Source organism: Dysidea avara, chromosome 15, assembly GCF_963678975.1.
Source record: "Dysidea avara chromosome 15, odDysAvar1.4, whole genome shotgun sequence".
NCBI lineage: Eukaryota > Metazoa > Porifera > Demospongiae > Dictyoceratida > Dysideidae > Dysidea > Dysidea avara.
This window is the reverse complement of record NC_089286.1, coordinates 13,964,886-13,980,446: the sequence shown is the minus strand read 5'-3', so window position 1 is coordinate 13,980,446 and position 15,561 is coordinate 13,964,886. Positions and strand designations below refer to the sequence as shown.

The window sequence follows — 15,561 nt, the reverse complement described above, 5'->3', positions numbered from 1 at the left end:
ATAATTTAAATAGTAGTGATAGCAGCGTGACTTCTGGAATAGTCATAGTCCTAGGTAATGTACTAAGTGATGATATCCTAGGAGTGTGTAAAAAACATTTAGCGGAAAATGGGTACGGTGACATTTTGTGTGATAGTGTCAGTGATGATGACATCACCAAAGCCACCACTTTAATAAATAATGCTGAATTGTTAGATGATGAATTTGTAGCTAAATTTAAAGTAAAATTACATTGGCTTCACAAAAAGTTATTGATGTGTAATGAAGAAAACGAAATCACTGTAACTCCATTGTACATAATGTTACAAGCTCACCCTCCTGGCTCTATGTTAATGGATACTGATGGCAATTATTGGATACGACGAGCACGTGCATGCGTTACTCGGCACAGATTTATTTCCTTAGATGATCAAGAAGCATTTTATGAAAAAAAAATTTGTTAGAAATACCATTAACTTCAAATGATAATATAGTGTCTGATCCACCTTCGTCTTGGATTAAAGCAGCAATGGTAGCTGGGCTAGTAGATGAAAGTCACGATGCAAAGGCTAATTTAATGGATGCTGTCAACCGTGGCTTCTCATTCGACAATATTAAATCAATTGTCAACCTGTATGTAAAGCATAGGTTCTTTGATGAAGGTGATGCAGATGTGTTTCTATCAACAATACCTATTGGTTCAATAAATAATGAAGAAACTAAAGAAGTGACAGACCAGTTGTTAGATGATGGCGAGGGTAAATGCTTGCTTCCTCCACATCATGCACCTCTAGAAGACTATATGAGCAAATTTACACCATCCCAAAAACGTGCATTTGAGCATTTGAAAAGTGGAATGCAAAGTAATACACAAGTATTGGCTGCACTGGTAGGTGCTGCAGGCTGTGGTAAGTCTTTCCTTATGGGTGCTGTTGTAGAACACTTACGGCAATGTAATATGGTAGTAACCAAACTGGCTCCAAGTGGCGTGGTGGCTGGTTTAATTCACGGAAAAACAATACATAATTTCTTTAGGTTAGATATTACTGGTAAAACGTCACTCCAAAATGGAACAGTTGATGCAACTGCACTTAGAAAGACTGACGTAATAATTTGTGATGAGCTTGGAATGATAGATTGCAAAATTTTTTTAACAATGGAACATCTTTGTAGGCGCTTTTCTACAAAGGATGGACGTTATAAACCATGGGGTGGACGTCATATACTATTGTTTGGCGATCCTGCACAATTGCCACCTGTTTCAAACACAGATATATTTAACACAAAATTGTGGTCTCACTTTAGTATTTTGCAACTAAGAGAAATAGTCAGAAGTAAGGACACACAATTAAGTTCCATATTGACTAAAATTAGGAAGGGAGAATGTGACGAAACGGTCAGTTTTGTGTTAAAAAGTCGCCTGAGAGATGTTGATATTGATGCAGTGGACTTGACCCGAACTGTTATAATATGCTCCAAGCGTAAAGAGGTAGACTTAATCAATGAGGAGTGTCTAAATAGATGGTGAGACACATGAATACGAGGCCAACGATACTGATAGTAATGGTCAGCCATTGAGAGAGGCAGACAAACAAAGATTACAACGAGATTCCATGCGCCTACCTGATAGAATTAGTTTAAAGAAAGGTTGTCGCATAGTACTGAGACGTAACTTACAAGTATCACAAGGTTGGGTAAATGGAGCATTATGTGAGGTGTTGGACATGACTCCTAATTGTATATTAGTGTGCAAACTAGGAAATCCTGATAGCATGTACCCTGTTGCAAGAACCAGACAGAGAATAGACATTAAAGGTGCATCGTATTCAATACTACGATCACAGTTTCCAGTACAGTTAGCTTATGCAGTAACTGTGCATCGTGTACAGGGCTTAACAGTAGACAGTGCTATCGTAACTTTAAATAACAATTTCTTTGCTTCTGGTCAAGCCTATGTTGCACTCAGTAGAGTAAGGAAACTTGAGGATTTAACCCTATGGGATTTTTCACCCAGTGCCATAAAAATAGCACCTTACTATAGACAATTACTAGAATGGTGCGACTGTTTCGACCAAATCAGACCAACAGCATATGATGGGCCACCTGTAAGATACCCAGATAGACAGCATGATGATATTAGCTGTGCCACGGTGGAAGGCAATATGGAGGCTGCTTTGGATGCAATGTATCAGGCATGTGAAGCTGCTACCATGCTTCATGCAAATGCAAATTTAACTGCCGAGCAGCCTCGAAAAGCTGATAACTCTAATAGTGTGCCATCTTCTGAATCAGCTATTAATCAGAATAAGAAAAAGAAAGTAAGAGTTACCATAGCTAAAACTAACAACAAAGGTAAAGGAAAAAGAGTTAAACAGGCAAAAAAGGCAACTGCAAAATCTGTGGATGTATCCATCAGAAAAAGAAATTGTGTTCCAGACAAGTCCACAAAAGGGGTTAAGAAAACTAAAATTTGTAAAGATTGTGTGATCACTGATGTTGAAAACGTTATAGGCCCTAATAGGATAACCTGGCCAGAATATCGGTATTATCAAATTGACCAAGCATGGCAGGAGAACGCTTGTTTAAGGACAGGTGTGCATCTTACAAGTGTCAACGAATTTCAACCAGGTGGCCCACATGTAATTTTAACACGACCTGACTTGAATTCACTAGTCAATGTCCAGGCTGATGGTAATTGTCTTTTCCGCGCATTGGCATGCGTTGTAACGGGGAGTGAATCACAACACATGCAAATGCGCAATGCAATAGTTAGTTACATGTATTCCATTGAGAACTTAGTAGTTGGTCATGATTCAGAAGGACATGCCAATTATTTACAACCATTGTGTTGTTCCACAGTTGAACAATATGTCAACCAAAGTAGCATGCTGACAAACGGAACTTGGGGTTCCGAATTCGAAATAATGATTTTTTCTCATATGTTGAATACTAATGTTTTTAGTTTTGATGCAAGTAGTAATACCTGGAGTGTATTCTGTGCAGCCAACATTGATAGAGATAGACGCAGAGACTACCATTCTATGAGTATTTATATTTACTTCAGACACTCTCATTTCTACGTTGTGTCATCAGTAAGGAGAGTGTAGCCTTGTGGTAATTTTCTTGTATCCTTTCAAAGTTAATATTGTTTGCAGAATATATATATAGCCTGAAGGATATGTGTGCTGAGTCAGCTACAAGTGCAGGTATTACTGTGCATATACATTTGGCACCATATGGTGGATATTCGGCCAAAATGCTCATTTTTGTGAGTATAAAGATGGTCATGATATGAGTGGGGAAGGTGGTGGGAATAGCAAAGCAAAGAGAGTTGGCTATAATGTAAATAACTTAATAATGTATCTATTACTGTATGTACTTTTAACTTCTCTTGCAGAATTTATATACGTGTTAGCAATCTTGTTAACACCAAATTAACAACACTTGCTAACATTACTTATTAGCAACTATGATGTGTTGAGTTTAGCCGGGAAAGGTGGTGGGTAAAGCAAAGGAGATAGAATTTACTAACCATGTAAGTACTGTATCTATTTTGTGCTTAAAAATTTATTAATAGTACTTTTAGTTTAACTAGAAATAGGACTCATACATAAACGTATGTGTCAGAGACTATTTGGGCACATAGTAGCCTAGGCAACGCACTGTAGAGGGAACAACATAACGCGAGGAAATCTGTAATGTAAGTACATTTATGTGAATTATAAATGGTGGATGCTTTTGACTCATAAACGTATGTGTCAGAGACTATTTGGGCACATAGTAGCCTAGACAACGCACTGTAGAGGGAACAACATAACGCGAGGAAATCTGTAATGTAAGTACATTTATGTGAATTATAAATGGTGGATGCTTTTGACTCATTCACGACTTCACTAAAACAAAAAAAAATTAGAGTAACTATGAGTAAAAACGTTAAAGCAAAACAAGCTAAACAGCTATCAAAAACAAATACCTCAATTGTAAATGATAAGTTATCTAGGAAAAGAAATCATGTGTCAGACAAGCGCTCAAAAGGTGTTAAGAAAATTAAAATTTCTACAGATTGTGTGATCACTGACGTTGAAAATGTGATAGGGCCTAATAGGACAGTATGGCCAGAATATCAGTACTATCAAATTGATCAAGCCTGGCAAGAGAGTGCTTGCTTAAGGATGGGTATGCATTTCACACATGCTAATGAATTTCAACCTGGTGGCCCAGATGTAATATTAACACGGCCTGACTTAAATTCACTAATTAATGTACAGGCCGATGGTAATTGCCTCTTCCGTGCATTCGCATATGTTGTAACATTGAAACACTTGTTAGTTGGTCATGATTCAGAAGGACATGCAAATTATTTAGAAAATTTGAATTTTACAAATGTTCAAGAGTATATTAATGTCAGTGACATGTTGAAGAATGGAACATGGGGAACAGATTTTGAAATGATAGTATTTTCTCATATGTTAAAGACGAATATTTTCAGTTTTGATGCAGGAAGTAACACCTGGAGTGTATTTTGTGCAGCTAATATTGACAGAGAAATGCAAAGAGATTACTCCAGCATGAGAGTGTATATTTATTTCAGACACTCTCATTTCTATGTTGTGTCATCAGTAAGGACAGAATAAATTGGTGTTAAGAGACATACTGTACTACTAATATACGAACTGAGAACTGAAAACTGAGAACGTTGTCTTCCTGCCTTGAACTGCATTACTTACACTTACAGGTGTTTGAAGGTTAGTCCTAACTAGTATTACTAACACAAGTAGTGTTGAGTCCACAAGTAGTGTTGAGTCCCCTAAAGGGTTCGAAACATGTGGAGGAAGGATGGGTTATGTTAACAAACAACAAAAATAGTAAGTTCATCAATTGTAGTGTTAACTTGTATCTATTAATTTATCACCATTAAGGACTCCACAAGTAGTGTTGAGTCCCCTAAAGGGTTCGAAACGTGTGGAGGAAGGATGGGTTACGTTAACAAACAACAAAAATTATAAGTTCATCAATTGTAGTGTTAACTTGTATCTATTAATTTATCACCATTAAGGACTCCACAAGTAGTGTTGAGTCCCCTAAAGGGTTCAAAACGTGTAGAGGAAGGATGGGTTACGTTAACAAACAACAAAAATAGTAAGTTCATCAATTGTAGTGATAACTTGTATCTATTAATTTATCACCATTAAGGACTCCACAAGTAGTGTTGAGTCCCCTAAAGGGTTCAAAACGTGTGGAGGAAGGTGTTACGTTAACAAACAACAAAAATAGTAAGTTCATCAATCGTAGTGTTAACTTGTATCTATTAATTTATCATCATTCAGGACTCCACAAGTAGTGTTGAGTCCCCTAAAGGGTTCGAAACGTGTGGAGGAAGGATGGGTTACGTTAACAAACAACAAAAATAGTAAGTTCATCAATCGTAGTGTTAACTTGTATCTATTAATTTATCATCATTCAGGACTCCACAAGTAGTGTTGAGTCCCCCAAAGGGTTCGAAACGTGTGGAGGAAGGTTACGTTAACAAACAACAAAAATAGTAAGTTCATCAATCGTAGTGTTAACTTGTATCTATTAATTTATCATCATTCAGGACTCCACAAGTAGTGTTGAGTCCCCTAAAGGGTTCAAAACGTGTGGAGGAAGGATGGGTTACGTTAACAAACAACAAAAATAGTAAGTTCATCAATCGTAGTGTTAACTTGTATCTATTAATTTATCATCATTCAGGACTCCACAAGTAGTGTTGAGTCCCCCAAAGGGTTCAAAACGTGTGGAGGAAGGATGGGTTACGTTAACAAACAACAAAAATAGTAAGTTCATCAATCGTAGTGTTAACTTGTATCTATTAATTTATCACCATTCAGGACTCCACAAGTAGTGTTGAGTCCCCTAAAGGGTTCGAAACGTGTGGAGGAAGGATGGGTTACGTTAACAAACAACAAAAATAGTAAGTTCATCAATCGTAGTGTTAACTTGTATCTATTAATTTATCATCATTCAGGACTCCACAAGTAGTGTTGAGTCCCCCAAAGGGTTCGAAACGTGTGGAGGAAGGTTACGTTAACAAACAACAAAAATAGTAAGTTCATCAATCGTAGTGTTAACTTGTATCTATTAATTTATCATCATTCAGGACTCCACAAGTAGTGTTGAGTCCCCTAAAGGGTTCAAAACGTGTGGAGGAAGGATGGGTTACGTTAACAAACAAAAATAGTAAGTTCATCAATCGTAGTGTTAACTTGTATCTATTAATTTATCATCATTCAGGACTCCACAGGTAGTGTTGAGTCCCCCAAAGGGTTCAAAACGTGTGGAGGAAGGATGGGTTACGTTAACAAACAACAAAAATAGTAAGTTCATCAATCGTAGTGTTAACTTGTATCTATTAATTTATCACCATTCAGGACTCCACAAGTAGTGTTGAGTCCCCTAAAGGGTTCGAAACGTGTGGAGGAAGGATGGGTTACGTTAACAAACAACAAAAATAGTAAGTTCATCAATCGTAGTGTTAACTTGTATCTATTAATTTATCACCATTCAGGACTCCACAAGTAGTGTTGAGTCCCCTAAAGGGTTCGAAACGTGTGGAGGAAGGATGGGTTACGTTAACAAACAACAAAAATAGTAAGTTCATCAATCGTAGTGTTAACTTGTATCTATTAATTTATCATCATTCAGGACTCCACAAGTAGTGTTGAGTCCCCCAAAGGGTTCGAAACGTGTGGAGGAAGGATGGGTTACGTTAACAAACAACAAAAATAGTAAGTTCATCAATTGTAGTGATAACTTGTATCTATTAATTTATCACCATTCAGGACTCCACAAGTAGTGTTGAGTCCCCTAAAGGGTTCGAAACGTGTGGAGGAAGGATGTAACAACAGAAATAATGTATTATCTAGAGTGACTCTGTATTGGTTATCTATCTATTTGTTGTATATTATTGAGCACAAAAGGCAATTGTTGGTATTAAATTTGATAATAGAATTTCACTTAAAGAGTGAGTTTTGTGTAGACGTGATAAAATAAGGGAATATCCCTACAGAAAAAAGAGGAATTTTCTAACATCACTTGATCTATTATATCACCTAGAGTGACGTAGCGTCCGTGTCACTTCCTCTGTCACTTCTCTGACACAAAGACTTTTGCTATATATAATTATTTGTTTGGCTGGTGTAATATGTGCCACAGGCTGGCAAAGCGCTACCTGTATAGTGCGAATCGAAGCGCAAGCGTATTAGGTGAAGCGCAATTATAATTAGCTAATGTCTTCCCGCACTCATACACCAAAAGTTTCTGCTTAGGCCGCCAAAGATAGAAACTTCCATTGGCTAATATAACCGGGCTAATACACTTTGCGATAAACTATTGACACTGTTAGCGTCGAGTGTAGCTGGACTGGCTTTATTACCTGGTAATACATGTAGGTATGGGATAGCGCATTTAGTATTGTTCTAATGTCGTTTTAGAAATGAATGAATCTGGAGAAGAACTTCTAGATATGGAAGTTTCACTGCCTACCACCAACAGCCATGAACCAAGGACATATGGGCCACACACCCCTCTGCTGGAAGCGTCTTCCGGGGCCTCCAACGCAACACAGCCCCCTACTCCACCACCCAACAAAAAGAAACTGCCACCCACTCCTCCACAGCAACCAAGGCCACCTACCCCTCCGCAAGCAAGACCTTTCACTCCTCAACCACAACATGGGTTAATGAGGCCCCTTACCGCCCCACCACAACAACTTCAAAGTTGGAGGGTCACAGGACATCAAAATTGGAGGGTCACAGGACATCAAAATTGGAGGGGCACAGTACATCAAAATTTGAGGGGCACAGGACATCAAAATTTGAAGTGCTTACATACCATTTTCTAAGCACAATAATGGAAGCCAACCATTCCCCAAGGAGTAGCATAGGTGCAAGAGACCATGACTAGGAAGTTGTCCCCAGGAGTCAGAAATTTGTCACCAATAATCCACTATATCTCAGTCGTGGATTGTTATTGGTAGTTTCTGCCCCTTGCATGCAGACATGAATCCACTGACAAAATAATTATTATTACGTATAGTCATGGTCTCTTGCACCTATGCTACTCCTTGGGGAATGGTTGGCTTCCATTATTGTGCTTAGAAAATGGTTTGTAAGCAATTCTTTGAAGTCTGATTAAAATGCCATTTAATTATTCACAAATAAACTAAAATACTCAGTTGGACTAGATTCTGGACTATTATATATGTATTCATCCATGTGCTTAATCTTGCTTGTGGTTATTGCAGTTTGTGTTCGAGAGTGATGCACATGTGGTGCTACAGCTGCATGCATCATGTATGGTTTTTTCCTCCAGCTGTTCTTTTTTTACCCATGTGGTTTTTGTTCAGTGGGGGTTTTTTCCCTTGGGGGCAGATTTGGGGTCAGCTGTCTCCAAAATTTAGGCAAAACCGATACTTTATTGTTGCAGACCCTGCTGTAGCATCACACAGGTCTACAGATCACAGGGCAGTTATTAATGTGTTGGGTAGTGTTTCTAGTATCTATGGTGTTTCATAGTTAGCTATGGTGGTGTTTTGTAAATAATTATTTTCAAACAATCATTAAACTCTTGCTTGGTGCATGGCAAGCAAGAGTTTAATGATTGTTTGAAAATAATTATTTGCAGTCTTGATTAAACTCACTTTTTCTCTAGTTTGTTAACACCTCACAACCATCCTTACATTTGTACTTTCTATCTTGTACAACACTACAGTGAAGTCATTCCAAAAATTATACAAGGTCACTTCAGTGGTTTAAATTTACTTTTATTTAGTTTGTTAACACCTCACAGCCATCCTCACATGTATAATTTCTATATTTTACAACATTACAGTGAAGTCGTACACAGAAAAATTATATAAGGTCACTTCAATGGATTAAACTTACTTTTCTCTAGTTTGTTAACAACCTCACATGTGTAATTTATATCTTGTACAACACTATAGTGAAGTATTACATTGGAAAATGTTTCCTGTAATTCACTGTCTCTTCAATGGATTAAACTCACTTTTCCTTAACATCTCACAACTGTCCTCACACTTGTAATTTCTATCTTGCAACACTAGCTACAGTGGACTCATACAGTGTAAAAATTTTCCTGTAATTCAATGTCATTTCAATGGAATAAACACTTTTTTCTAGTTTGTTAACAACTCACAACTGTCTACAAATGTGTACATAATCGTCACTATTGGATTAAACTATGTCATAGCATGTATTGTTTATACAACATGGTCAGGCAATATGGCACTAATATTCTGGTATTAGCACTATGGTATCAGCAACAAAATTTTATGAGCTCTCGAGATACCTTTCTCCACTGTTTATACTCTGAGATACTTTCATCCTTCCTTCGTGTTATAAACTATCACAACTCTGGATTTACGAGGTTGTTTTCGTTACGGCTTCTTTCTCCTGACATTATCTACCCGGCATCTTGGCATTCCGCACCTGATAGATCATTAGTTTATTTGGGGGTGCTCTGTTCCGTTTTAGGTGATTATATCACACTTCCATTCTAGGTCCTGTCCTGGAGAGTGTGGTGTTCTAGGTCGTACAAATACATAGAGTTTATATCGCAAGAGGTAGGCCTCGCATGAGCAGGAGGTCAAAGTTCCACGATAGATTATAGAGGCGCTTAAATTCAACATATCTATCACCTAGTTTTATGCGCAGCGCACATAAGACTGGTTGCTATGACGTGAACGAAAAATCGCGGTTAATAAACTAGTTGCTGGACGCTCAAACAGGTTATACAGGTGGGTGCTTAGTAACGTGTGATACATTAGAATTGGTTGCCTGGAACTGAACTGATGTTGCTAGGACGGCGTTATTTAGAAAACCGTACTTGGTTATTAAGAGTTGCAGAAACAAACCCGTCATTTTATTTAACGTTCGGATATCGCTTCACCCAATACCGGTTAGTGTTCTGTTCTATACCTTGTAGTTTTGCCTGTGAATTAATTATTTATGACGTCACGTTTGTATTATTCTTATTATTTTGTCCTACTTCTTCTTCTGGTTGTACTTTGTTGTCATTCTGATTAATGACTCATGAATTGAATGAACCGAACCCAACAATTGTTACAGACCCTGCTGTAGCATCACACAGGTCTACAAATCACTGACCACATGGCAGTTATTAATGTGTTGGATAGTGTTTCCAGTATCTATGGTGTTTCATAGTTAGCTATGATGGTGTTTTGTAAATAATTATTTTCAAACAGTCATTAAACTCTTGCTTGGTGCACGGCCAGGGTCTATTGTCACTCCAATAGGCACTGTAGTACAATCTGCAACCATGATCAAAGTTGGTCAAGATCAATGTTGATTTTGACTGTTGTCTTTTACCAAAAAAGTACCTTGACTACCGGTATTCATTCTATTATATTCATGCATTAATTACTCACACAGCTAGGACCATGCTGGGGAAACAGCTTGACTATTGTTCAAATCAACCTTGCTTATTGACCGTTCATTTAAAATAATTTACCACTCACGTTTATTGTTGATGCGTCTTACCTTTATATACCTGCGAAAACAGTTGACAATATGGTAGTTAACTGGGCAGCAATCTATCCAGTGATGTAATATCCAGGGAAGCCCTGACCATAAATATAGAGTGTACATTCGATGTGATATAGAAGTGTGTTCATTCTGGTGTCTTTTTTGCTGTTGTTGTAGATACTGGGAGCAACACTTGTTCTATTAGTGGTCAACTAAGACCCAAATCCTATATGTTGTGGGCTACACTATCTATAGCTGCATTCCACATTAAATAATATGAATATCACAATGCTGGTCCAAAAAGGATATTCCAGGAAGAACACATGATGCATTTCAGCTCTAAATGACATGTACGTTTTGACTTATCTTTTCATTACAATATTGCATAATACTTTAAAGGTTATTTGCATAATATACTGATTTATGTGTAATATTAATAAGTGTTCTACTTTACAAGTTTTCATAATGTGATATACAGTACTGATAGACACGACACGTTACTAATAATAGTTGCAACTGTTACAGTAAATGACCGTAGATGTGTACCTCCAAAAGGCAATGTCCAAACATGGAAATGTTTATGTATTCACTAACCTTTCCTGGTTGTCTTGATGTCTCGTGTAGGGGTTGTGTCTGTTTCCCCTGTAGCTAAAAATTGAAATTTATTGTACGGTTATGAATGTCTTATCATACCTATTTCCACCTCTGAAGCCATAGCCTCTCCACGAACCTTGACCTTGACCTCTAAAGCCACCTCGTCCTCGTTGGCGTCAACGTCTCTGTGGTGGAGGACCTGTATGTTGACTTGTAGGTGGTCCTCTGCTCCTTGGAGGTGGTATAGGGGGCCTGCCAGGTGCCACATTGGAGGCACCTACATTTTGTGGTGGTAGCTGAGCTGGAGTGCTCCTAGGTGGTGGAGTGGGTGCCCTTATTACCCTACGCTGCTGAGGTGGGGTTGGTGGCCTTATTACCCTACGTTGAGGCGGGGGAGGTGGTCTTTTTACCCTTCGTTGAGGCGGTGTAGGTGCCCTTCTCTTCCTATGTGGTGGTGGAGTAGGTGGCGTTGGTGTAGGTCTCTGGTAATAATTAGATGCGGCTTCTAGCAAAGGTGTAGCTTGGGGTGACACATCCATGTCTAAGAGTTCGTCTCCAGACTCAGTCATATCTAGCCGGCAATAAACAGGTATTATTGTACAAACTTGACAGTAATACGCTATACCTACCAAAGGCACAGGAACGCAGCTAAAAAGGAAACCAGGTATAAGTTGCTTTCCACCAAAACTTTTGACGATGTAGCTGGTTTAGCCAATGGAATTAAACATTGCTTCTCTTGTTGGCGGTACCACCAACATACGCGGTTTGTGAGTGCGGGATGAAATGCCTGTACATGCAATCACGAGTTAACTGATCTTAGAAGTCAAAATTCTTTCGTCTGGTATATATATATATATTTATATATAGAAATAATACCAAAAAGTATGATTATGCAAATAGCAAACAGCTAGTACACTACAATCAGATGACAGTTGTGGTAAATAATTAGCTTGGAATTCACCTGGGGTCTTCCCTTCAACCCAGCTGCACTAATTAATCTGCAAATATTCTATGACATGCTTTAGACCACAAAGAATGCACTGAAATTTGTGAAAGTCCTGTGTTGAAAAGTAATGAACTAAAAGTCCTACAAATGGAAAAACAAGCATGTAACAATGTCACTTTTGAAGAAGTTCCTTCTCACATTTTTTTCTTTTTTTTGATTGTAGCTACTCTACACAGAAATAAAAAATACTGTAACTCCAATAGATGAGCTTACTATTTCTGTAATACAATGGTACACCAATGGATTATTAAACTCACCATACTTAACATCTCCCTACACCTGTACATAATTTTCACTGTGTTACTCCAATAGATTAAACTTTTTTCCTCTAGTTTGTGAACACCTTCACAACCATCCTCGCACATGTAATTTCTATCTTGTACAACACTACAGTGGAGTCCTACAAAGGTAAAATTATACAAGGTCACTTCAATGGATTAAACTCACTTTTCTCTAGTTTGCTAACACCTCACAACACGTGTACATCACGTCCGCACAAGTCTACACGGTCCTCTATCTTGTACAACACTACAGTGGAGTCTTACTGTTTCCTGTAATTAAATGTCACTTCAATGGCTTTCCCTCTAGTTTGTGAACACCTTCACAACCATCCTCACATGTGTAATTTCTATCTTGTACAACACTACATTGGAGTCCTACAAAGGTAAATTAATACAAGGTCACTTCAATGGATTAAACTCACTTTTCTCTAGTTTGCTAACACCTCACAACACGTGTACATCACGTCCGCACAAGTCTACACGGTCCTCTATCTTGTACAACACTACAGTGGAGTCTTACTGTTTCCTGTAATTAAATGTCACTTCAATGGCTTTCCCTCTAGTTTGTGAACACCTTCACAACCATCCTCACATGTGTAATTTCTATCTTGTACAACACTACATTGGAGTCCTACAAAGGTAAATTAATACAAGGTCACTTCAATGGATTAAACTCACTTTTCTCTAGTTTGCTAACACCTCACAACACGTGTACATCACGTCCGCACGAGTCTACACGGCCATCTATCTTGTACAACACTACAGTGGAGTCTTGACTCCTGGGGACAACTTCCTAGTTGCAAATCCTCTACTAAAACCCTAAAAACAATTGACTATCCCTGGGGTTTGTTACTCGGAGCTAGTAGGTGGGGATTTGTAATTTTCAGAAGTGAAAATCCCGGCCTTCCCCCCATCTCAGCCCGTATCTGTGGTAGTCGGAGATTACATTGATAGGTCCATTAAACACACAATATTGTATGGCTATTTGTGCTGCAAATGCCCCTACCCTGGGGAGTAACAGTATGAAGGCCTCTACTAATCCTCACCCACAGTCTGACCTGAGGTAGGTAGGTGGGGCATGACACTGACAGTCAAATAGTGCAAATTTCTAAATAATGCACTCTATACATGAGGTTTTTGTATAAATCGTCCAAGAACTGTTAAACATTATTCACTCACAAATCGGGAGAATAGGTAGGGGTGTCTATAAACTTCATCATCCTAAACTCTACAGTGAAATTGGGGAGACCCGAGAGACCGGGCTTGTGAATTGAGAAACGTAAATGAGCAGTGTTACAAAGGCTTACTTGTTACGAAGTCGAAGGGATGAACACCAGGGTTCAATTCCTTTCTGTGATCTTGGCTTGAACCTACGTCCTCTGCTCAAACATTCTATGAACGCGAACGTTGACTACGCGAATAATTAAACCATAAATGTCTTTAATTTCGATTGTGGGTTTTGCCACGTTATTTGTTAATTAACAAAACCCTCTGGGGACAAAACTCTAATGTAGAGAAACAAAAAAGTGTTAATTAAAACGCTAGTGTACAAAACAAATGATTACTAGTGACTAGTAATGAAGTAATCTGGTTTGCAATTAGCTAGCAGTGGCTATCAGACGTGACTGCAGCTGCTCCGATCGAGTCTACAGTTTTCAAGCCAGTGTTGGCCAGTTACAAATATATTACATACATTATACCAAGAGTTCATAATAATTATATATAGTAGTAGATAGAGTATCCAACACTGCAATAGCCCTTCAAAACATACTGCATTATGAAATTACATCAGTATTACATCATATCTGAATGCTCTAGGATATTTTCAGTAAATTCCAGCATAAGGATTCAACATGAAAGGTGATAGGTGTTGATACGCATTGCATGATATATCTAAGGGAAACCTGTAATTGTACTTCAAATGTTATAGGCAAAGATAAGACCTTTGAGGCAGTTAACATGTTGTGGTGATAATAAACTATTAGATATAACAATAACGCAGTGTGTTTTGAAGGGCTATTGCAGTATTGGATACTCTCCTGACTAATATGAACTCTTGATTATATACGTGTTACATAATGACATTAGAAATATAATGACATTAGAATACTATCAATTGGAACTAGCCTATATGACACAGAAACCTTTTTTGTGGTGTAAAGAATGATGCAATCATCTGTTCGGAGTTAATGGCCACACAGAACTGAATATTTGACCACAACTTATACAATTACTTCCTAATTGCACTCAAATCTGTGTAATTACTTTTAAGTATTAAGTGCAGGTCATTTACCAATAAGCTGGGGTGGAGGCAGGGGCAGTCCATCTGGCACAAGAAAATATTGACAGTAAATAAAACGGTGACTGCATGTTCTTAACTGACTGCTCTATTAGAGTATTTTGCTCTTTTATGAACTGGAAAGTTGAAGGAACAGAGAAGGTATAGGGGAATGCTACCCCCTTGGTTTACATTTACATTTACTTACACTGCAGTCTGTGGCTGTATTATAGGTACTATTTTTGTTGTAATAATTGGTTGTGTTTGATCCAAGGTCAATATTTGAATTTTCTATTAAGGAACTGTAGCTAAACCATTTAGACTTCCAGGTGACTTGAGCATGTTATGCAAGAAGGTTTACATTTCAGCATTAATATATCCTACTATACCACTTCACAAAAACGTAATCAATTATGGTTATAGACAGTAGATACAGTGATTGTTTTATTAGAGATTCATGTGTAGTAGTATAATATTTTGGGTAATGTACTTGGTTATGTGTGACCCAAAGTCCTAGTAATAATAATAAAAATAACAGGTTTGTTTTTTTATTTTTTTGCATTACACGTAATACATTATGTTTAGGTATATAATGTGGTAAGCCACATAGCTCTATAGGTCACTACCAGATAAGCTTCGGCTGTCCGTGACAAGTACAGGTCATTTCTTTCTAAGTAACCATTAATTCATGAATTTATGTACAATGAGCTGAAATGATATATTTTGGTATAGCTACCTTTTCTAGAGCCACGAAAAGCCTTAAACCCAGCACATCCCATCAGTAGGGCGGCTGACTGTTCAGTAACAATAAATAAATAATTAAAGAATTTCATGTTATATTTAAAACAACGGAATGTAGCTCTGTGGGTAAATTAGTAG

General features: G+C 37.9%; 1 protein-coding gene and 3 long non-coding RNA genes across 6 annotated transcripts; 2 read left to right on the top strand and 2 right to left on the bottom strand.

Annotated features, from left to right (window-relative positions):
* The first annotated feature begins 508 nt into the window (after nt 1-508).
* LOC136245336 (uncharacterized) lies at nt 509-3,944 on the top strand. The gene is made up of 4 exons (XM_066036816.1): nt 509-887; nt 1,501-3,321; nt 3,377-3,514; nt 3,566-3,944. Exons 1-2 carry the CDS (start codon nt 509-511, stop codon nt 3,084-3,086), a joined length of 1,965 nt encoding a protein of 654 aa, XP_065892888.1. The 3' UTR covers nt 3,087-3,321; nt 3,377-3,514; nt 3,566-3,944.
* A 548-nt stretch (nt 3,945-4,492) lies between these two features.
* Nucleotides 4,493-5,390, top strand: LOC136245578 (uncharacterized). The gene is made up of 3 exons (XR_010695948.1): nt 4,493-4,844; nt 4,899-5,118; nt 5,307-5,390. It is a non-coding gene; the product is annotated as an uncharacterized lncRNA (long non-coding RNA).
* A 5,469-nt stretch (nt 5,391-10,859) lies between these two features.
* LOC136246018 (uncharacterized) lies at nt 10,860-11,288 on the bottom strand. Its single transcript, XR_010696208.1, has 3 exons — nt 11,217-11,288; nt 11,118-11,165; nt 10,860-11,069 (listed from the first exon to the last, which is right to left on the bottom strand). It is a non-coding gene; the product is annotated as an uncharacterized lncRNA (long non-coding RNA).
* A 1,302-nt stretch (nt 11,289-12,590) lies between these two features.
* Nucleotides 12,591-13,798, bottom strand: LOC136246082 (uncharacterized). Of its 3 annotated transcripts, XR_010696237.1 has the most exons (5): nt 13,083-13,502; nt 12,997-13,035; nt 12,827-12,930; nt 12,741-12,779; nt 12,591-12,674 (listed from the first exon to the last, which is right to left on the bottom strand). It is a non-coding gene; the product is annotated as an uncharacterized lncRNA (long non-coding RNA). The 3 variants fall into 3 exon arrangements; XR_010696236.1 differs by having other exon boundaries at nt 12,597-12,779; XR_010696238.1 differs by lacking the exon at nt 13,083-13,502 and adding an exon at nt 13,712-13,798 and having other exon boundaries at nt 12,597-12,779; nt 12,827-13,035.
* Between the last annotated feature and the right edge of the window lie 1,763 nt (nt 13,799-15,561).

Coding starts and splice junctions, on each gene's coding strand:
- LOC136245336 (XM_066036816.1), top strand. CDS start 509: ATGGTAGCTGGGCTAGTAGATGAAAGTCACGATGCAAAGGCTAATTTA. Junction 888..1,500: donor GGTAGGTGCTGCAGGCTGTG/GTAAGTCTTTCC, acceptor GTGTCTAAATAG/ATGGTGAGACACATGAATAC.